The following is a 20,666-nucleotide window of genomic DNA, read 5'->3' as shown; positions in this document are numbered from 1 at the left end:
AATTTGGCAAGAGAGTGATAAAACACGAAAATATACACATATGCATATACATACATATGTCTATATACACACTTAGGGGTGGGTTGTTTGGAAACAAGTTATTCCGGGATTAGTTATTACAAAATAAGTTGTACTAACATGTATGTGTGATAACTTATCTCATCGCTGTGGTATAAATGGTGCGACAAATAATTTTGAGACTACCTAATATATTTAATTAAATACAAGATAAATAATCATGAACTTTATCTCTGAATTATTATAATCATACCTTACACCAAACGACTCTTTAATACATATAATACTAAAATAACTATCTTAAAAATAATATTGAATTTTGTTAAAAATTTATAAAATGTATTAATTTGCATATAAAGTTAATAAACTTAAATAAAATGCTATAAATATCCATGTTAAAAAAATATTCATTACATATAATATAAAAAGATATCACATAAATATAGAATTAAAATTGTAAAGACAAAATAGACATTACATGGGATAAAGGAAAAGTATAATTATTGTTCAATATTGAAGGGGAAATTTGATTTTGTAATTAAAGTTAGGAGGTGAAAATAATTTTCACCCTATTTCATTTTATGCGATGATTAAGATATTATAAATTGAATAATAAATTTTATTATTTTACCCTTTACAATATCAGATATCAGTGTTATTCATTGAGTATAAGAATGGAAATGTATGCAATTAATTAATAGTAGGGGTAAAATGGAAAAAGTATAATTAATTTCTGATTTAGTAAGTAATTAAATAATATTGAATATTATTTTTAGTCCGGACCAATTAAAATAAAATAAACAAAGTAATCAAACGAAATAAGCCTATTCTGAAATTAATTCTGAATTAATTATCGCTAATCTCGTGTACCAAACCAGACCGAAATGGAGAAAGTATAAAAGCCCCCCATCTGCTTACTTACTCTTGGTTACCTCCCCTCACTACTCTCTCCTCCTTTTGCCTCTTCCCATTCTCTCTCTAACTCTCTCTCTCCTTTTTCTCTGTCCTTTTAGAGAGAGAAAAATAAACCCATAAGCCAAAACAGCAGCAGATATGTTACTGGGTCCAAGATTGAGTTTTGGCTTACCTTAAAGATAATGAGTAGAGCCTTCATTGTCTTCTTCCCTTTTGAAGAAGAAGAAGAAGCAGCAAATGGGTTTCCCTCTTTATGCCCAGGTCCAAAATCATCCAATTTCTGTTCTTCTTGATGGGCTTTACTGTGAAGAAGATCAATTCTTGGATGATGGTGATTTAGAAGTTGAGAAACATGTTAAAAAGACTCTACCTTTATTTGAGTGTGACTTGTTTTGGGAAGATGAGGAACTTGCCACACTTTTAGCCAAGGAAAAAGAGTCCCATTTGGTTTTTGAATCTTTTGGTAGCTTAATGTCAAATGGGTTTTTAATGGAGGTTAGAAAAGAGGCATTGGATTGGATGTTGAGGGTTATTGGTTACTATGGGTTTACTGCTACTACTGCTGTTTTAGCTGTCAACTATTTTGATAGATTTATATCTGGATTTTGCATTCAGAAAGATAAGCCTTGGATGAGTCAGCTTTCTGCTGTTGCTTGTCTTTCTATTGCTGCTAAAATGGAGGAGACCCAAGTCCCCCTTTTGTTAGACCTTCAAGTATGTCTTGCTATTTTATTGCTTGAAATGTGCAATGCCGCTGTTTGTATAAATGCTGAAATTTGCAATGCTGGTGTTTGTATAAATGCCTGAATGACAACGCTGGGAGTATTTCATTGTTAATTAGAACATAAGAAGCTGTAGAGTTATAGAATCAGTCAATCGAAAAAACAGTTTAAGGCGGCATTATCAATACAATTTATCTCAGATTAGATGGTCTAGATTATGCCAACAAAATGTAAGTGCTGGTTCTGTTTTATTGTGTAGGTTGCTGATTCAAGATTTGTGTTTGAGGCAAAGACTATACAGAGAATGGAGCTTTTGGTGCTTTCCACTCTTAAGTGGAAAATGAATCTGGTGACACCGCTATCTTTCATTGATCATATTATGAGGAGATTTGGATTTATGAACAACCTGCATTTGGATTTTCTTAAGAAGTGTGAACGCCTCATTCTCGATATTATCGCTGGTGAGAAATCTACCTGGTTTTGATTCTGATGCTTTCTTTGAAGAAATAGAAATTTTGTTGTATAATTAATATAAGTGGTTGATCATCGAACTTGACGAATCGAACGCAGATTCTAGGCTCGTGCATTATCCTCCATCTGTTATTGCAACTGCAGCAATGTCTTTTGTGATCAATGAGATCGAGCTGTGTAATGCTATGGAATACCAGAATCAGCTCATGAGCGTTCTTAAAGTCGGAAAGGTCTGCTATCTTTCACATTTGAATTTTAAGTGGCCTCTTTTGTCGTCTTGACATGTAAATTTGATTAGCATTGAGTTTATTGTAACGATAAATTTCTTGATCAATAAGCAGGACAGCCTTGATCTTATCGTAGAGCTAATGGGCACTTCCCGCTACAAGTTCTGCCAAAGCCTCAAGCGCAAACATCAATCAGTACCTGGAAGTCCAAGTGGTGTCATTGATGCATATTTTAGTTGCGAGAGCTCGAATGATTCATGGTCAGTAGCATCTTCCATTTCCTCCTCACCTGAGCCTCAGTATAAGAGAAACAAAACTCAGGATCAGCGTATGAAACTGGCTCCGCTTGGTGGTACTGTTTCGGTTGTTGTGGGAAGTAATCCTCACTGATCAATGTCTTGTTCTCTAGATTATCTAATATTTCGGCAATGATTTACTATTTGATCTATCTTTTTTGGTATGTTCTCTTAAAATGCAATAGCACAATGCTCTGATGTTCCGTTAAGTTTCACTGGACTTTATTCGTCGGATGGTCTAAACAATGTGAACATCAACTCCACCCCCTCCTTCATTGGAAGTGGGATTGGTGGGGTTTTCCCTTGAGTTGAATCAATGCTGCTGAATTATGTTGAATATGATCATGATCATCGATGAATTATGATTACAAGCTATACGTCTTATCATTTATTATGGTTTTTATGTTGCCTATATGTCTAAGATGAATGTTACAGTAGCCATAACTTGATCTGATTCTTGAACATGGGATCATAGATAGAGATGGAGGCCCCATGTTTATGTGTTTTTTCAAGAAACGGATTATATGCACTGAGAAAGATTTTCAAAGTAGGACAGGTTGGCAGTGGACTATGTGCTTATGAAGTAGTGAGTATATTAAATTAGAATGTGGAGATATGTCTCGAGGGCAGGAATAGATTGTCGGCCAGTGGGATTTCAGTAGTTGTTGCATAGTCTTTTCTACTAAACTTAAGACCTTATTTTGAAAAACAAAGAAGCATTCATACTCCCTTGTTTACTTGTGAACAATCCAAAAGTACTAGTAGGTGGTACAGCATTTGAATTTACTGTCCCCTTTGATACTTGACCCTGGTTTTATACACTCTTGTTACTTGTAGCTAATCCAAAAGTATTAGTAGGTGATGCATCTTTGAATTTACTGTCCCTAAAATGGACACTTGCCCCTAGTGATGCATCAGTGCGAGTTTTGTGCGCGCTCTTAAGCTGTCCATCTACTAGGCACATAATTGATAGGAGAAAGTGAAACCGCTTGACGTTGTATGATAAAACACACAAGCCCTATATGCATCACTTAGCATTATCGTGTTATTTCAAAGTCGAATATGTATATTTGTCTATAGCAAGTGTGATTTATAATATACAAGAAGATGATTAAGACAGTCTAATAGATGGATTAGCAGAAGTTAGAGCAAACGAATGCATAAAATGATTGGCGTGAGTTGTGACTACTAAATGGATTTCTAGCTGCCATATGATAACATTTCATCTCTCCCTACACCCAACTTCATGGTACTACAAATGTACATTGGGTATATATTGTTGTATCTGATAACATTTTGAGGTACAGTAACGGAAGTAGAACGTGCAATTACCTCAAGCAGCAGAAGTACCTTAAATACATTTTTTCCAAGGGATGTACCAATATTTGGGTCCTGAGTGTGTTGGGCTTTTCGGCTTCAAGCTTAAAAAGTCGTTATGTTATGATACTCTTTAGGGGAAGAGCTAATTCAATTTGGGACCACCCAATTATTCTATAATAACAACACTATAATGCAACGTTAGAAAACTTGCAAGTTTGACCACAACTCTAGGAGTGAACCCCGCTGGCAATTAGACAACTCCTAGATAGTAGAGTTTCTTTTCTTTTTTTCATCTTTCCTTTTCTTTTTGTCTCTGTTCTACTCTGCAGTATTGACTTGAGTATTGTGCATAATTCTTTCACCTTAAAAAAAAAAAAGTTGGGATTTTGGGTTTGAATATAGGAGAAGCCCTTGAATGTATTCTTTAAAATTGGTGCGAGGCAAAGACAACTATAATAATTATGTCATAGCTTTGGAAGCAATGGTTCAATGTGGTGGTACCTACCATACAATATATATTGGCAAAACAGATGAGAATCTCGATACCCCAATATAGAGGATATTAAAATCATCAATAAATTATGCTATTTAATAACAACGAATTCGTGGTTATTAAAGGTTAGACAACTTCGTGACACTTTACTTTTTAGGCTGCTTAAAATTGATGACTCAGAAAATTAGTCTCATTTTAATCAAGTTTTTGTCTTGATCCACTTTAAGCTAACCTTCTATTTCAAGACTAGACTAGATGATTTTTGAAGAAAAAAAAAGTTGGACTATCAGAAACAGATGATGAAAAAGGCAAAACTACAGTATTCATCATGTGACCAAACAGAAGAGGAAATTCTGGTTGGGGAACAGCTAAGGTTGGAATTGTTTGTTATATCATTTTTGAAGAGAAATGATTTCCGTACTCTTATGTTCTATTAATGCTCTGATGAAATAGGTTGAGGACCAAACATGAATTCTCAGAGGAGCTGTCTGTTTTCACGTTGTGTGTACTATATAAGACCTTGCAGAAAACAAGACCAAACATATATAGCCAATATATTTGTTAGTAGGTTGTTTGCTACGACCAAACAAAGAGCATTAATTTTTTCCGTAGCACAAATGTCATACGACTAAAAAGTCATAACTAACTCCTTGAGGCATTCACCTGCTCCTCTGCCTCTTGCCACAATTTTTCTACACCATGTTTATATTCAGAGTGTATGAAATGTCTCATCATATGCGGACGATGAAAATCGACTAGTTAGATAAATATCATTGACATCGTAAACATGAAACAAAATTTAAAAAACTAAGGAAGATAATTGACAAGATATATATAGTGAAAGTAATAAGATGCAGTGACGGAGCTACCTATTGGAAGGGGGTGACAAGTGGTAAATGTTCCATTTTAGTGTTTTTTGAATTCACCAACTAAATTCCTAACTCCGTCAATGCAGTGTTAAATTGTGCGTCCAAGCAGCAAGTACAAGAGAAGAAAAAAAGAACTAGATTAAACTTAAAACAATATGTTGTTGTTGTTAAAGATGATCGTTACATTCGATTATAGTAGATAGACGTGTCTAATCTTCGATTATAGTAGATAGACGTGTCTAATCGGCAGGCGAACTCAAAGGAACTGGCTTAGATTTATGCTGGGTCATGTTCTTAGATATTACAGGCCTGCTGCAGAAATGTTATGACATGTTTATTGAAGTCTGACTTGATCTTAGCGCGTCTAAGGTAGAGTCTCGTGTCATCCAATTTGATGTTTCTAAATTGGATTGGATACCGGAAGTTAGTAGGTTTGGCCAAGTTAGATTTTAGGCCACATTAAATTTTCATTTAGTATGACATTATGGAAATAAATGATTTAGCAGCTTCCGTTAGATTTATGTCTCAGTTTGACATTTATGCATTGCATTGCAATCATTGGTGGTCAATAACTGCCCCTTATTCTTGTTCCTAAGGTAGTTTATAGTTAGGTCAATAAGACAGCTCACAGAAATGGCCTGGGTTTAAATAAAACATACTCAGCAGACAATTGATGTAAAAATGGGTGGCTGTATGGGCCTTCTTTGGTTTAAGGCTGTTTAAGGCTTCAGGTAGGAGTTCTTGAATTACAAATTAAAAAAAATCCAACCCATCAATTTCATTGGATACATCATGAAGTTTCATGCATTATTGATTATAAAGGTATGCTACTAGTTTCTCAAATTTATTCCCTAAACCACAACCATTAGCTCGTGTAGCATTTTAACTCAGTAAACGTATAGTATCATTGATCTTCCTTAGCCAGAAAAAATACGGTCACGCAGACATCCTCTATCTCTGTGGAGGTAGAGAGGTTGTTCCCGGAGATCCTCGACTCAAGTGCAACAGATCAAAGTATTTATGAAAAACAATATGTCAGTGGAGAAAACATGTCAATTAATAAGGCATTACAACGCATACAGAGAAATGAAACAACAACAACAACAACAATGAAATATTGCGGTAACTAAAAAAGGAAATACATGTATAAGACTAGTATTATAATAAATACAGTGCACCTAGGCTCCCACCAAGCCTAGACCCGCCAAAAAGCGAGTCAAAACTCAACTACCTACTGCTCTTCTATCCTAATCCGCGACTTCCATACACTCCTATCTAAAGCCATGTCTTTAGTAAGCTAGAGCTGCATCATGTCATGTACAACTACCTCTCTCCAAAATTGATTTGGCGATAGAGTCGTTAAAACATTTTATTTCTTTCAAATTTTGGGCCTTAGCTCTATGCAAAAATATGTTACTGCTAAAACTCAAAAGAGTTGAAATCTCAGATCAAAGTACTATGTGTGTGGATGATATGAACTTCCTAAATAATTAATCTTGATCATAAAATAACCTGTTTAGATATTCACGATCAAGAATTACTGGATTCTCTTTCGGATAAGCCTCAAAAGGAGAAAGAAGACTTGAGCCCCACGAGTGTTGTATCATATTGTATTTACCCGATAGTCCACATTATGGGAAGTCCAGTGACTTTAATTTTTCAACCATATATATAAATTATGAGCGAAAAGTTCATTCATACACAGATAAGCAAATATATGGGATTTAACACTAAAGTTTACAATAATGATACTTGCATCACAATATACTTATAACCACAGCTTCTGTAAAATCAACGCGTTTGGGTTTCAAGACCAAGATTTTCTTGAGCTGGATATAGCTCTGAATTTATGCCTGCAATTATGATTCAACCAAATAAAATTCAAGTTAGCTAGACCTTTTTTTGGTGAGAAAAGATGTAAAAACCATAATGTTCTTGCCTTGCCAGTGATATTATGTGATAGCCAATCAAGACCTTCATAAAGCCCCTGTCCAGATGTTGCACAAGCACTCTGGATGTACCTAACAAACGTATCGAGTCATACTCCTCAGTTATTTTAGCAGAAAATATAAAATTTAATTGGTGTATAATCAATGTATAATAATGCATAATCACTAATACTTAATCAATGTATAATCACTACATAATCGTGTATATTCTTATATAATACATTGTGTATACATCAAATTAATATGACTTTTAACTATTACGGCCAGCTAGGCAGGTGATTTTAATCGGCCGGCTAAAAATATTAAAACCCCTAGAAAAATTGTACTACCTATTAGCGTAATTTCACTTGTAATAACTCTTACAATAATACTAATTGAGATAATTTGACTGAGCAGAAATTCTTTTGAACTTTCAGTATAATGTAATATTAAAGCTGTGGTTTACCAGCGTCTTTGACGGAGTGAATGCAGACCAAGTTTATCAGTGATTTCTGCAACATTCATAGCATTTGGAAGGTCTTGTTTATTAGCAAATACAAGAATTGTGGCACCTCGTAGTTCTTCCTGCACAAATCATGTCATGTACTCCATTGATACATTAATTATTTTTTTTTAAATGATTATTGAAGAGACTTGTTGAATCATTCATCATTTAATTCATTCCACTCTACTTGATAACTAATGATTTTACATAGTATCAGTTTACTACTATAGTATTTTTACCTCGTTAATCATGCGATGGAGCTCATCTCTAGCTTCTGAAATTCGATCTCTATCATTACTATCTACCACAAATATTAGACCCTGTGTGTTCTGAAAATAATGCCTCCATAGAGGCCGGATCTGTACAATTATTAAATACAAATTAGTCACAATCTTCATTAATTAACTTTGATTGTGATTTTTGAATGTTAATGTACTCCTATTAAATACCTTATCTTGTCCACCCACATCCCATACTGTAAAGCTCGAATTCTTGTATTCCACTGTCTCCACGTTAAATCCTGGCATTAATGAAGATTTTTTTTTTTTTAAAAAAAAAAATTGTTCAAGATTGAGCAAATGTCAAGTTTTCTCTTTTGCGTAGTAATTAAATGTATCATAAAGATGAGATAGCACATACCAATGGTAGGAATGGTATTAACAATTTCCCCAAGTTTCAACTTGTACAAGATAGTTGTCTTGCCAGCGGCATCGAGTCCTACCATCAAAATTCTCATATCTTTCTTTGCAAATAGCATTTTTACAAACTTGGATATTGACAAACCCATTATATTGATCGATGGATACAAGTGGCGCAACACACAATAACTAACTTCTTCTGAGAATTCACTTAGTTTTGCGGTATTTGCCAATAGCCTTTAAGTTTTTAAATACAAATAGTTAATCACATTTCTTCGAATCTTAACGGGGAAACTAAGGGTATATGATTCTTGATAAGGTTTGAGGATAATAAAGTGAAGAAAGTCAAACTTATTTCAACTTTTTGGCTAAGAAAGCATCTGTCTTTTAACCATAATTTCAACCCACTGGCGATTCTTGTCCTAAAAGCAGGTTCCCTTTTGTTTTTAAGCTTGCAACCAGACGTAAAGAATCGTACACCTTTAATTGTCCACCTATTGTGTGGCAAAGCAATGCATCAACTTTTTTACCTTTTGTACAAAGATTTTCGAGCCGGGGTCTATCGGAAACAATCTTTCAACTTCTCCGGAGGTAGTGGTATGGACTACGTACATTTTACCCTCCCCAGACCCCATTATGTGGGAATACACTGGGCTTGTTGTTATTGTTGTAAGATTTTAAAAAAGAATGATAATATAGGCGCATCATCTAGCAACCAACAATCATCAATCTTGTAATTAAGAACTGTCGTCGTATGTTTGATTCTGATTTATGAAAATGGGAAAGGAAATACATTAAACAGATCCATATGTATATATATATATATATTTACTACAACAGACAGAGTGCTAAACAAATATTAATAGACAACAAATCCTCAAGTTTCTTGATACAAACTATGGACACATCAAACCTGTTATGTTTCCCTTGGAGGATTCACGGTAGAAACAAACATGTAGTAAAAAATTGCAACAAAATTACACAACATATTATTATGGATTTATTTCCGTGAAATAGCTCTCTTAGCAGACTCAAGGGTCGACGCAACAGATGCAGCAGCATTAGCTAATACACCTCCGCTAGTGTTTGATTGAGGGGTGCTAACTTGTGTCTGCTGCTGGTGAATGATTTCCACAGGCCTTTGTTCTTGTCCTTGTCCCACTGACGACTGGTAATCCAGAGTCTCCACCCTCGTTTCCATTTGTTTTTGCGCGTTCAAATCTTGTGTACCCTGTGAATCAATATCTTTCAAATAAGAACTGTGAAAGAAAAATATGATCTAGAATTTCCATTTTCTGACTGACAATACAAGAAAGAGTAATTTGAATCTTCAAATCATACCTTATTGGCGGATGAATTCATATTGAAGCTCTTCCAGAATTCTTGCTCAGGAATAACAATAGTAACTAACTTGTAAATCTGGATATATGAAAGGGAAAGGACTTTTAAATAAGTGATTGGTCCTAACTTTAAGGTCGTGTAAGTGAGAACTGGTGGTTACCCAGAGATTGTATTCGCACACTTGGTTTCAGTTGGGGAAGACTTTTTCTCTCCATTTCTATCTTAGTAATCCATCCATATATAGTAATTTCTTTTCTTTTTTCTTTTTTTCATCACGTGGGCTAAGGCACAAACAAAAAAGCATGTTGGGTATATCACGTTCGTATTTTGGTTAGTTTTAAAGGTGTCTCAATAAAATTAAGAGAAGTCACATATATTCACAATTTTTTAATTGTAGCAAATAGCTTTGGCATTATTAGCCTTCCATCTTGAGAAATTTCACTGAGACTCACCAAGGACACTTGAAGTTCACAAAGGAGAATTCATTCAAACAGCTGTTGAGCTACATAAAAAGTTTAACTTCAATTGAAGCCATTGAACTACAACAATATTTAATAGCTTGCGCAATAAATAGAACTGAGAAATGTATGGCTCCCTTAACATCCTGCTACAAGGATTCATCAGCATATGGTAACTTGCAGGGAGCAGCCCCGTCCTTTGACTTATATTGTCCTAGAACTTCAGCAACAGTTCTACAACGACATTGCTTTCCAGGTCGGATAACATCCCCATAAACAGCCATTTCAATTAGATCTAGCTCCTTATCAGTGAACTTGATATCACAGGAGTAGCTTTTTAATCGACTAATATCAATCTCATCCTTGTTGGATTTGAGCCTGTTTACCCTTGTCTGAAGGATCTGGCAATTCTCTGCTATGGACTCACCCCCTTTGGAGAAGGGAATAATGTGGTCATACTCAAAGCAAAGACATCCTTGACAATTGAAGAGGCGTTTGCAGACAATGTTTCCAGCGGAATCTTTCCGCCAGCGTTCAGGATGTCGACTGGGTACAGTTTCGGCCTTCGCCCAGCACATCCTCTTGGCTTCAAAGTCAAAACTCCTTGCCCTCTGCTCTCCCACTTGTTTTGGCTAAATTGACATAGTAACATTATTCTTTATAAAATTAAAAGATTAATTCTAGTTCATCATGTAATTAGTTATGTGTTTGTAATACGTTATGTTGGATATTGTTGTAATCAGTAGTAGAGCCAGGATTTCCAGCAAAGGGGTCCAAAAGAAATGCTAATAGTGCTGGCAAAATAAACATGTCAAATCACATAAAAACGGATAGGGCTAAATATGAACGAGTCGAATCAAATATGAGCTGTCTAAACAAAGTTCAACTCTACCTCAAAGGACAAAATAACAGAGGTCATAAATTCTGGCATATATATATATATATTGCCAGAAGCCCAATGTCAAGAGGAAGAATACATATTCTAAGATAATGCTGGGTGGCTGGTAGATGCACAAAAGAGGTGGGAAGGGAGATTGCAAGATAATCCTGGGTGGCTGGTAGATGCACAAAAGAGGTGGGAAGGGAGATTGCAAGTGCAGTTCAAGCAATATGGGTAGATAACTAGGCATGTTCACTTGATAAATGCAGCAAGAAAATGATGGAACATCAATTTAATTTAAATCCAATTCAATAACAGAACTTCAAATTTCCAAGCATTCACAACTCTTTTGTCCTGTAAAGTGTAAACTTGTCTCCAATTAGTAACAAGCATAAGCTTATTCAATTACTAGTATCCAGTTTCCAAATCTTTAATACTTACTTCCTCTAGTATACGATCCGCAAGATAGGGTCATAGGGATGTACGTAGGACAGGTTAGGCGGGGCAAGCCAAAAAAAAAGTAAAAATGGGAGCTTTTATACAGATAAACAAGTATATAGAATTTCTGGAAAAGAAGAATAGAAAAGGAAGGGAACTAAGAGCTTACAGAGGAAGCCATGACAGAGAGCGGAGGACGACAGCCGAGCACTTCAACAACAAGGACAATCCAAAGTGAAACAGAAAAGAGAGCAAAAAAGGGGAAAGAGGATAAGGACGGGTAATGGGTCCAAGCCCAAATGAATGTTTGCAGGCCTGGCTGAGAAACAAATGGAGGGCCCAAATCTGTACCCCTTTATTATGACACGTGGACTAGATAAGTTTTCCCCACTATTATACAATGACATGTTTTGTATGTTATACAGAGTTGCATACAGAATTAGATCTCTTCAATACACCTTACGTGCAGGTCTGATTACTTTTCCTCGGCCAATTAAGTAAAGTTACTCCCACCGTCCCATTTTATCCGTTTCAAATTTTCTCAATTGATGTCCCATTTTACTTGTCCTACTTTACTTATCAAGATAAGATAATTTTTTTTCTCATTATACCGTTAGTGTAATTGATTACTCCTTATTATTAGCATTCTTGAAAAATGTTGCAAAGAGAAGTACCATTAAAAATATAAATGATGTTTTGATATTAGTCATCCATCAATATTGAAACTAACAACAAGACACAATTAAGAGAGGCAAAATGGTAAGTTATATTATCAATCATTATTTTCTTAATAGCTGTGTCATCCCAATTTGGGATGGATAAAATGAGACGAGGGAGTAAATGTTTGAGAAGAAAGTTGACAGCATGAACCAATAATCGCTCTATGATATTCAATCAATTGTGCAGCAACTTAAACTTTGAACAGTTTGCAGTAATGACCTATGTATTTAATTCCTCATACACTCCCTGGTCATGCTAGTAATAAAACTAAGCTAAAGCCACAGGATAAAAAAAGAAAATCGATAGGCGAAAAAATCAAAGCAATAGAATACCAGGATTTTACTGTCCATACTAAGTTGTGTGAAGACTGTCAATTTACCTTATGCTTGATCTCAAGATATTTTCCAAAATAAAAACCACTACTAATGCTAACCAACTTTAGAATCCATCATAAGCAAAATGATCCAATAACATCAGGCAATGTTGTACATAAAGACAATCAGACAAACCATATAGGCTCTTGTATTCACTACTTCTATACTGACAGGATTCCTCAAACAGTTTGCTTCAAAATGAAGTATGCGCTGACAACATATAACTAGAGTAATAAAGATGGTAGCTGGAAATATTCAACAACCCATATAAGAACTAGCCATTTATCCAGGAGACAAAGTTGATCAATATGTCACAAGTGATCCACTGCAATGGACATCAGAAGCATCAGAAATCCTTTGTCTTGGAGACAATGTGTTGCTGGCAGCAAGGTCAACGTCAATATTGACAATGTTTTTTCTCTTTTGAGTGTCTACCCTTAGCCTTTCTTCTGCCTCTTCAGATGTGCAACTCAATGTCTCTACTTGCTGGTGTTGCTCAGATATCATGGCTTCAGTATCTACAAGTGATGCATCATCATCCATAGCATACAGAATCCTCTTCACTGCCTCAACCACCTATAAGATATAAGTTGAAACAAAATTGAATATGCTTGTGCTGCTGCTAAAAAAAAATTGTATCAACTATTCTGATAAGAGAATAGAAAGAGTAGTACAGGTAGGTTTTCAATCTCTGGACATTGGCACAGCATTTCAATGTCCCTCAACTTTGAAAAGTAGAAGTCCCTTTCCTTTTCAAGGCTATCCACTGATAACTTCAACTCCGTAATCTGAATTGAAAATAGTAATAAGCCTTCAGCAGTTCAAACAAACAAAACCATTTCTGATCATTTAGTACTACCTGCTGTTCATGTGCAGTACGTTCTGTTTCAGAATAGGTTGACGTTCCTCCACTTGAAGAAGGCCTGGAGATCTTACCAGATAGACTTGTGCTGCTTACATGAGGCACATCATTTCTTCTAGTGTTATGGGGGACATGCTTTGAAGCAGTTGAGGCATTTTTGGTCGCATTTTGTGATGGAGCAGATCTTTTATTCACTTCTTTGGCACCCTTGGAGCCTTCCCTTCTTTCAAGAGCATTATAACTAATATTGATATTAAAAAAAAGAAACAACAGCTCTCCATTAGGCAAGTTTGCATGTCAATTTAATACTCCTAGTTGAAAACGAAGGTATAACCCTCGCACTAAAGCACATGCTTCATTACAACTTCAAGCCAGTAAAACAAGGCATCCTTAATGCAGGTTAACTTGCAGAAAAACAATTTCCGAAGTTTGAGCTAATACTCAATAATACATTGCAGGCAGAACCATAAATATAAAAGGTCTTACAGTAATTTTACACAAGTAGCAGCACAAGGCTACCTTGCAATTAATAGAATAAATCAACCAACTATGAACTATTTTTCAAACCTAAAACTAGTTAGGGCTGGGTTCTATAATTCCTCCATATCTGTTCTGCCTTATTTAAATACATTTCATTCCAAACCCTCACCCATTTAACACACTATACTCGAGTGGTGGTGTAACACAAGCTGAACAGAGCACAACCAGACGCACTCATTATCACAGAGATTCATTATAAATCAACTATTTTTGTCGTGGTTTTTAACATACCACAACCTTCTTCTTCTATTTGGACTTGGGACTCGCCATGCTTTGCAAGCATTGGTGGAGTTTGCTATTCCTATATATTGTCAAGCTAAAATCCTTGAAACAATAACAACAAAGAGAAATGAGCAGAAAATTGTGATGAGTAGAATAGAGCAAAAGCAAAAGTTACTTGAGAACTCTGACTCTTTGGCTTCTTGTCAAAGCAAGTAAAGATTGTCTACAAACAATGATGATGGACGTGGTTGGTGAAAGAGCGATCTAATCACTCAAGAGTTACGATTGATGTAGCTTAAATCCACCAATCCAAAATATTGGGTCAGTTTAGACTAAAGGGCAGTCCGGTGCACCAAAGCTACCGCTATGCGCAGTGTCCGGGGAAAGGCCCCACCACAAGGGTGTATCGTACGCAACCTTACCTTGCATTTCTGTCAGAGGTTGTTTCCAAGGCTACATCATTCAGACTACGTTACAAAAAGACAAATCAATACGTCAGAAAGCTTTATTAAAAATAAATGAGAAGAAAATGAAAACAAGAGTGAAAACATAACCCTAAATGCTGATGCATGTGAAGGCATCCTATGTTGATCAAATCCTCCAAAATGTTGTCAAACCCATGGCGGATCATCAAAAAAGTATAGCATTTGAAGGATTCGACAAACAACCCGCCCTCCTTTTTAAGAGACTGAGCAACACAGATAGCTTCAGTGCAGTTATTTAACAACACAGATCGCGTAGCTACAAACTAGGAAAACTTTATAAACAGAACAAATCAAGAAAAACAAGTTAAATATGAGTTCTGCAGGCTGGGATAGGATGTGAAACACAATTCATTTTGACCCAAGCAAATGCGCCAGTTCGGTTCATAACCTTTTCATAGACTCAGCCCGATTTTACTCTACAAATTTTCCCCAATTTACCGACTCAACACTCCTAGGTACTATATTCAACTCTCTTTGCTGGACATTTTATTTGTTATTCTGCTTTTGTGCACAATTCCTGTGCCCTAATTTCCAGTTTTCACCTTTCCTATTAACAGGAAATCCATGTCTCAGCACAACCATACACAGACGATAAATAAGGATGTTGAAAAGAATTAAATCGACGAATTGCAACAGAGAAACGTAAGTTGAAAAGTTTACTTGTGAATATTGCCTCTATTAACAGAATCACAGTATCTCTTCATCCATTGCATGAATTCCAGGTTATCAAGAGGTCTTCCTTTCACCAGTTTGCTGACCTCAATGTGCTAATACGACAAACACAGAATCAAACATCAATTCACTATGAAAAAACTAGCACATCCAATAATGTAAACTCCTGGTCACTCAGAAATCATACAAAATCATTTCTCAAAAGAGATTAACAAGGTTAAAACTGAATCGAACAAAAACAGAACTTCACAAAATTGATTAACCTTAGTGATTTTGAGTTTGGTGAATACATCCTGAAGAACCTTATAGTTCTGGATCATCTCATACTCATTCTTAGCATCGAAATTGACCTTGTGCATAGGTACTAGCCCAGGGTGAGCGGCATCCATCAGCTGGCAATGAACCGCACCGGAACACGCCTGTGCTTGCATCAAAAGTGCATCAATTTAAAAGAGAAATAACGAATTAGAATTTCAACTGATGTCAGGACAAAAGAGAGAGATCGAATACCTCTTCGACTTTGGAGAGGCTGAGATGAAGTGTAGAGTTGATCCAGGACAGGATTTCCGATCTGCCAACGAAGTATGCACCATCCATCATTCCTATGTGTGCCGCCATTTTTCCTCGTCGGAGAAGATCTCTAGAAGGCTCTTTAGAGTTTAGAGAGAGAGGGGGGGCGGAGAGAGAGAGAGAATTTGAAATGAGGGTTTGAGCGGGATGTCTTGCCCAGCTATAGGTTTTCAACTGAAACGGGTGGATGATTAGTGGATTCGGAGCGTAGCCCAATGGGCCAATTTACGTGGGCCCAAATGTGATGACCCAAGAACTCGTTTCCTTTCAACGCTCCGGAGAAAGATTTCATGTAAGATCTTTTTTATCTTCTTACAAAATTTAACGTGATGGATAAGTTAAACCTTATATGTGTGTGAGGATTTTAACCAAGTAAATACAAAGATTAAATTTTAATTCAGTTATTAGCACTTCAGGTTGCTGTCTTATAGTTTCTAACCCATTAAGTTCAAATTCTCCATCAGTCTCTAAAAGCCAAAATATTATTCGTCTCTTTTACGCCTAGCAAGAGTAAAGTTTTGCTTCCACATTTGATTTTTTGTTCTCGTTTTTGCATTGATTTGGTTGATCAATTTGAGGAAAAAATAATTTTCGTTTTTGTTTCCCCTTATTCCACATGCAGTCAATCACCATCCATGAATAAGTGTTCCAATTCTCTAAAGTCCAAACAAAATCAATCAGCTTCAAGACATAATATCTTTGTCCAACGAAAGGAAATATAGAATATATCAGAAATTAATTTGCTGATGTTAGTGCGTGTAATGTTTAGTGTCTTGTATTTGTGCTTTAAATATCAACAGCGGAATCATGTCAAATACTAAGATTAAAAAAATGAAAGACAAGAAAGAGCTACGCAAACACAGAATAAGTTGTCAGATATTGATAATTCAAAGTCACCATACCTTAAGAAAAATACAGCACAAAACCTATGAGGATAATCACTATTAAAAAGAAAACCAATGGCTAATACTATATTAGAAGGACAAACCAAAATAAATGGAAAAAAAAGAAAAAAACAAGAAGTTGTCAGTCTCATTACATACAAGGTCTCTACAATTGTGTCCCTCATTTAATCATTGCTACGGACCATAATAATATGGTGAGGTGGTTAAATTAGTTGGAAATTTTTCCAGTGCTTGAACCACATCTCTCATGCCTGGTCTCTTCTGAGGGGTTGGTGATATACAACTATACCCTACCTTCATCAGTGCCAACAAGGCATCCTCTTTCCCTTCCACGTCAGCACGTATCGCCACATCAGCCAGACGCAACACTTTACTCTTCTCTTCCCCTCCTGACGTGGCAGCCCCGATGACCGCAGCAGGTCCCATCTCATCCGTAACAATCACCTTCCCAGTTAGCAACTCCAGCAACACCACCCCAAATGAGAAAACATCCCACTTCGGGTTGGGCTTGAGGCTACGAAGCGACTCGGGTGCATGGTAAGGAGATATGCCCAATGCACTTGGACTTGGGCTTGGAGTAGGCCCAGATGTAAAGTCCTGGAAGCTCTCACGGGAAGCTGTGGACCTTTTGCTACCAAAATTACGAGCTGATCCATACGTCTTATGACTGCTATCTCCTGTTACAAGTCTTTCAATTCCAAAATCACCAATCTTTGGCTCCATATCTGCCCCCAGTAAAATGTTACTCGGCTTCAAATTGCCGTGGACATGTTTCTTTTCATGAATGTAAGCGAGCCCACGAGCCACGCCCTTAGCAATCTTTAGCCGGATTACCCACGGTACGTGGCATGGCGAAGAACCAGCTTTTCCTGAAACCACACGAACGCACATAATTTACACTAGGTAAAGTAAATAACATACTCACATTATTGGTGGTGGACAAAAGGAAAATGCCTAATTTTGACACAACAAAAAATGATACGCATGGCCTACAGAGTAATAAAAAGGATTGTCATTGTCCATGTAAGTGACAGTAGTAGAGGGGGCGTTTGGCGGTATTTATGAAATTGTGGGACGCCCATTTAGAAACAGACACGGTTGACTTGCAGTGAGCAAACAACCGCTATTTCTACATTAAAAACAAAGGCTAAAGTTTCAACTACTCCACATCAAGGTCCACTGCCTCATTTACTCCCGCGCATTTTAGCATCAATTCATAATGTTTTTCTAAGTTGCCCTCAATTTTACGAATTCTTTAACAATTTGAATGACTCATTCTGTTTTTCTTTTGAATATTTTACTTACCAAATGTCTAAAAAGACAAACCAACTCCAAACTTTAATATTGCGAAATGTTAAAGGACTACAACTAAGAATCAAAGATGATTAGGTAAGTATAGTACTAGTTATATAATTACGGCTGTTTTTCAATTTTTGTAGTGTGCTGCTGAATTTTGGTTTTTCAATTTCAATTTTGAAAGTTCTACTTTCCTAACACTTGTACAATGTGCACACAAATTTTTCCCCTCCTAAGACGCAACGACAAGTCAATTTATTCTCAACAGTAAAACAAACACGATAGGAGCAAAATTGTGAACACTATTAACTCTTAACAGTACGTATAATAAGTTAATAACAACAAACAACATATACGGAGACTATTAGATGGGAAAAGAGGACTTACTGTAACGTGCATTGGCAAGGCTACCATTAGGAACAAAATCGTAAATGACCAATTTCTCTTCAGCACCCCAATAGAAGCCACGAATTTTAACCAAATTTGGGTGCACCAATTTAGCAATTATCTTCACCTGATTCTCAAAATCTTTAAACCTTTCCATGCCACTTTCTCCAATTCGTCGCACTGCCAGTGTTGTACCATCTTCTAACACCGCCTTGTACATTATACTTGAACCACTAGCACCCAAAATGTAAGCAGATGCCTTAAGCAAAGTCTCTAATTCGAGTTCCCTTTCTCCATCAACCGTTACTAACTCACCTGTTTTTTGTTCTGTTGTATTCACGTGATTCTGCTGATGACCCAATTGGGATTTTTCTTCACTTTCTTCACTTTCTGAACTGGAAGCTTCAGATAATTCGTCGCCATCTCCTTGCCTTTGTTTTCTCAAACAAGTCCATGACCTTAACCAGTTGTATTCTTCCGATGATGCTGACGATGCCCAGTCAAAATCTTTAGCGGTTTCGGCTTCTTGTTTTATGCTGTTTTCAATGTTCTTTTTCTTCTTTTTTGCACGATATACGTACATGAAAATCAGTGCTAAAACAACTACTGCTGCAATATCCCCTGCTATTATACCAATAATTGTACCTGTTTTCAGCCCACTTTTGCCTTCTTTTGAAGAGCCGGATGCTGAATCTGCGGATTCGGCTGCCCGGTTTGAGTCTATGGTCTTGGGAATAGCTGCAATTGCTGGAGAAGAAGTTGGCTCAGAGGAACCTGGCAGAGTTGTTCTTGTGGATGGAATTGGACACAAATTTTTCAGCGGGGCACCACATAATTCAGGATTCCCATAAAAAGATTTTCTACTTTGGTTAATGAAAACACTTGACTCGGGAATTGCACCACTAAAATTGTTATACGAAAGATCTAAAGTTGCATTTGGAGGTATATTGCTGGCAAATTCAGGTGGGATATCTCCAGAAAGTCTATTAAAAGAAACATTAAAGTAACGAAGATTTCTACCTCCAAAATTAGGAGGCAATGACCCATTAATCAAATTAGAAGACAGATCTAAAACTTCAACTGAATTAAACCCAAACGGAACAGCACCAAAAAAGTAATTATCTTTCAAAGAAACAACAGTTAGATTACGAAGCCTAGTAAGATTTGCCGGTAAGTTTCCCGCCAAAGAGTTGCCGGATAAATTAAGAAACTGAAGATTCTTTAAACGTCCGACAATCTCAGGCAACTCACCAGAGATTCTGTTGTTAGAAAAATCAAGTCTTTGGAGCTCAGGGGCACTAAAAAGAGTAAGAGGAATAGACCCATTGATAGAATTATTAGAAAGATCAAGATTTGTAAGATACTGAATCATACCAAGACTAGAAGGAATAGAACCAAGAAGCTGTGCATTAGGAAGAGACAAATTTGTTACTCGAAGGTTTGGGTCCGAAGCATTTGGGTTTCCACAGGCTACTCCTTTCCATGAACAAGGCGTTTCATCCCAAGAATTCCAGTTCTGTAGAACACTTAAAGGGTCACTCAGAATATTGTACTTGAATGTCAGTAACAAAACTCCATCAGTGTTAAGCCCAGAAGCTTGAAATCCGAACAGAAAAAGAAAAACAAGAATCCTCCACCACCATGAATGGAGATTAAAGATTTGGAATTTCATGGTGTCTCAAAATGTTCCCACATCTCCATAGAGAGAAAAAAATAATAATAACAAGTTGAAATAGAGAAGAGAAAAAAGAAGTTAGAAGAATGAGTGTGATTTATGATACAAAGGGGACCATATGAAGGGAAGGTCTTTTAAAATATTGAGAGGAGAACACACAGCTCAGCGAAAACCAACCTTCCTCACCAAAATGCTCTGTTCAGACCATAGTATTAAATACTTCAGAAAATGGATTAACTTAGTTTTATTTCTCAATAAAGGATAATTTATTGAAAAACAGATGAAAATAAAATAGTCAAACGTACTTTTTACTTGTACTACTGCTTTTGTTCTAACAAACATTGCAGTTTTCTTTCATAAAGCAAATAATATGAATTTTGATCGATATTTTTAGATATATTTTGTTATTATAGTTAGGAGAACATTTTTTATTTATAAT

The 20,666-nt window shown here is 36.2% G+C and overlaps 5 protein-coding genes across 5 annotated transcripts; 1 reads left to right on the top strand and 4 right to left on the bottom strand.

Moving 5' to 3' along the window:
* The first annotated feature begins 871 nt into the window (after window positions 1–871).
* Window positions 872–2,986, top strand: LOC107860245 (cyclin-D3-2). The gene is made up of 4 exons (XM_016705522.2): window positions 872–1,647; window positions 1,915–2,116; window positions 2,226–2,356; window positions 2,468–2,986. The coding sequence occupies exons 1-4, from the start codon at window positions 1,171–1,173 to the stop codon at window positions 2,741–2,743; spliced, it is 1,086 nt and encodes a 361-aa protein (XP_016561008.1). The 5' UTR covers window positions 872–1,170; the 3' UTR covers window positions 2,744–2,986.
* Window positions 2,987–6,977: 3,991 nt separating this feature from the next.
* Window positions 6,978–8,648, bottom strand: LOC107860244 (ADP-ribosylation factor 2-B). Its single transcript, XM_016705521.2, has 6 exons — window positions 8,404–8,648; window positions 8,214–8,284; window positions 8,004–8,123; window positions 7,726–7,844; window positions 7,271–7,352; window positions 6,978–7,184 (listed from the first exon to the last, which is right to left on the bottom strand). The coding sequence occupies exons 1-6, from the start codon at window positions 8,549–8,551 to the stop codon at window positions 7,179–7,181; spliced, it is 546 nt and encodes a 181-aa protein (XP_016561007.1). The 5' UTR covers window positions 8,552–8,648; the 3' UTR covers window positions 6,978–7,178.
* A 1,562-nt stretch (window positions 8,649–10,210) lies between these two features.
* On the bottom strand, window positions 10,211–11,874 carry LOC107860243. Its single transcript, XM_016705518.2, has 2 exons — window positions 11,689–11,874; window positions 10,211–10,833 (listed from the first exon to the last, which is right to left on the bottom strand). The coding sequence occupies exons 1-2, from the start codon at window positions 11,698–11,700 to the stop codon at window positions 10,351–10,353; spliced, it is 495 nt and encodes a 164-aa protein (XP_016561004.2). The 5' UTR covers window positions 11,701–11,874; the 3' UTR covers window positions 10,211–10,350.
* Window positions 11,875–12,690: 816 nt separating this feature from the next.
* Window positions 12,691–16,117, bottom strand: LOC107860242 (microtubule-associated protein RP/EB family member 1C). Its single transcript, XM_016705517.2, has 6 exons — window positions 15,905–16,117; window positions 15,658–15,813; window positions 15,383–15,489; window positions 13,473–13,716; window positions 13,288–13,401; window positions 12,691–13,189 (listed from the first exon to the last, which is right to left on the bottom strand). Exons 1-6 carry the CDS (start codon window positions 16,010–16,012, stop codon window positions 12,917–12,919), a joined length of 1,002 nt encoding a protein of 333 aa, XP_016561003.1. The 5' UTR covers window positions 16,013–16,117; the 3' UTR covers window positions 12,691–12,916.
* Window positions 16,118–16,814: 697 nt separating this feature from the next.
* LOC107860241 (probable LRR receptor-like serine/threonine-protein kinase At4g37250) lies at window positions 16,815–20,463 on the bottom strand. Its single transcript, XM_016705516.2, has 2 exons — window positions 18,553–20,463; window positions 16,815–17,738 (listed from the first exon to the last, which is right to left on the bottom strand). The coding sequence occupies exons 1-2, from the start codon at window positions 20,222–20,224 to the stop codon at window positions 17,044–17,046; spliced, it is 2,367 nt and encodes a 788-aa protein (XP_016561002.2). The 5' UTR covers window positions 20,225–20,463; the 3' UTR covers window positions 16,815–17,043.
* Between the last annotated feature and the right edge of the window lie 203 nt (window positions 20,464–20,666).

This window comes from Capsicum annuum, chromosome 2, assembly GCF_002878395.1.
Source record: "Capsicum annuum cultivar UCD-10X-F1 chromosome 2, UCD10Xv1.1, whole genome shotgun sequence".
Classification (NCBI taxonomy): domain Eukaryota; kingdom Viridiplantae; phylum Streptophyta; class Magnoliopsida; order Solanales; family Solanaceae; genus Capsicum; species Capsicum annuum.
This window is presented reverse-complemented; position numbering and strand designations above follow the sequence as displayed.

Coding starts and splice junctions, on each gene's coding strand:
- LOC107860245 (XM_016705522.2), top strand. CDS start 1,171: ATGGGTTTCCCTCTTTATGCCCAGGTCCAAAATCATCCAATTTCTGTT. Junction 1,648..1,914: donor CCCTTTTGTTAGACCTTCAA/GTATGTCTTGCT, acceptor TTTATTGTGTAG/GTTGCTGATTCAAGATTTGT. Junction 2,117..2,225: donor CATTCTCGATATTATCGCTG/GTGAGAAATCTA, acceptor AATCGAACGCAG/ATTCTAGGCTCGTGCATTAT.
- LOC107860244 (XM_016705521.2), bottom strand. CDS start 8,551: ATGGGTTTGTCAATATCCAAGTTTGTAAAAATGCTATTTGCAAAGAAA. Junction 7,845..8,003: donor TCCATCGCATGATTAACGAG/GTAAAAATACTA, acceptor TGATTTGTGCAG/GAAGAACTACGAGGTGCCAC. Junction 7,353..7,725: donor TCACTCCGTCAAAGACGCTG/GTAAACCACAGC, acceptor TACGTTTGTTAG/GTACATCCAGAGTGCTTGTG.
- LOC107860242 (XM_016705517.2), bottom strand. CDS start 16,012: ATGGCGGCACACATAGGAATGATGGATGGTGCATACTTCGTTGGCAGA. Junction 13,402..13,472: donor GTACTGCACATGAACAGCAG/GTAGTACTAAAT, acceptor TTTTCAATTCAG/ATTACGGAGTTGAAGTTATC. Junction 13,190..13,287: donor CAGAGATTGAAAACCTACCT/GTACTACTCTTT, acceptor TATATCTTATAG/GTGGTTGAGGCAGTGAAGAG.
- LOC107860241 (XM_016705516.2), bottom strand. CDS start 20,224: ATGAAATTCCAAATCTTTAATCTCCATTCATGGTGGTGGAGGATTCTT. Junction 17,739..18,552: donor CCTTGCCAATGCACGTTACA/GTAAGTCCTCTT, acceptor GTGTGGTTTCAG/GAAAAGCTGGTTCTTCGCCA.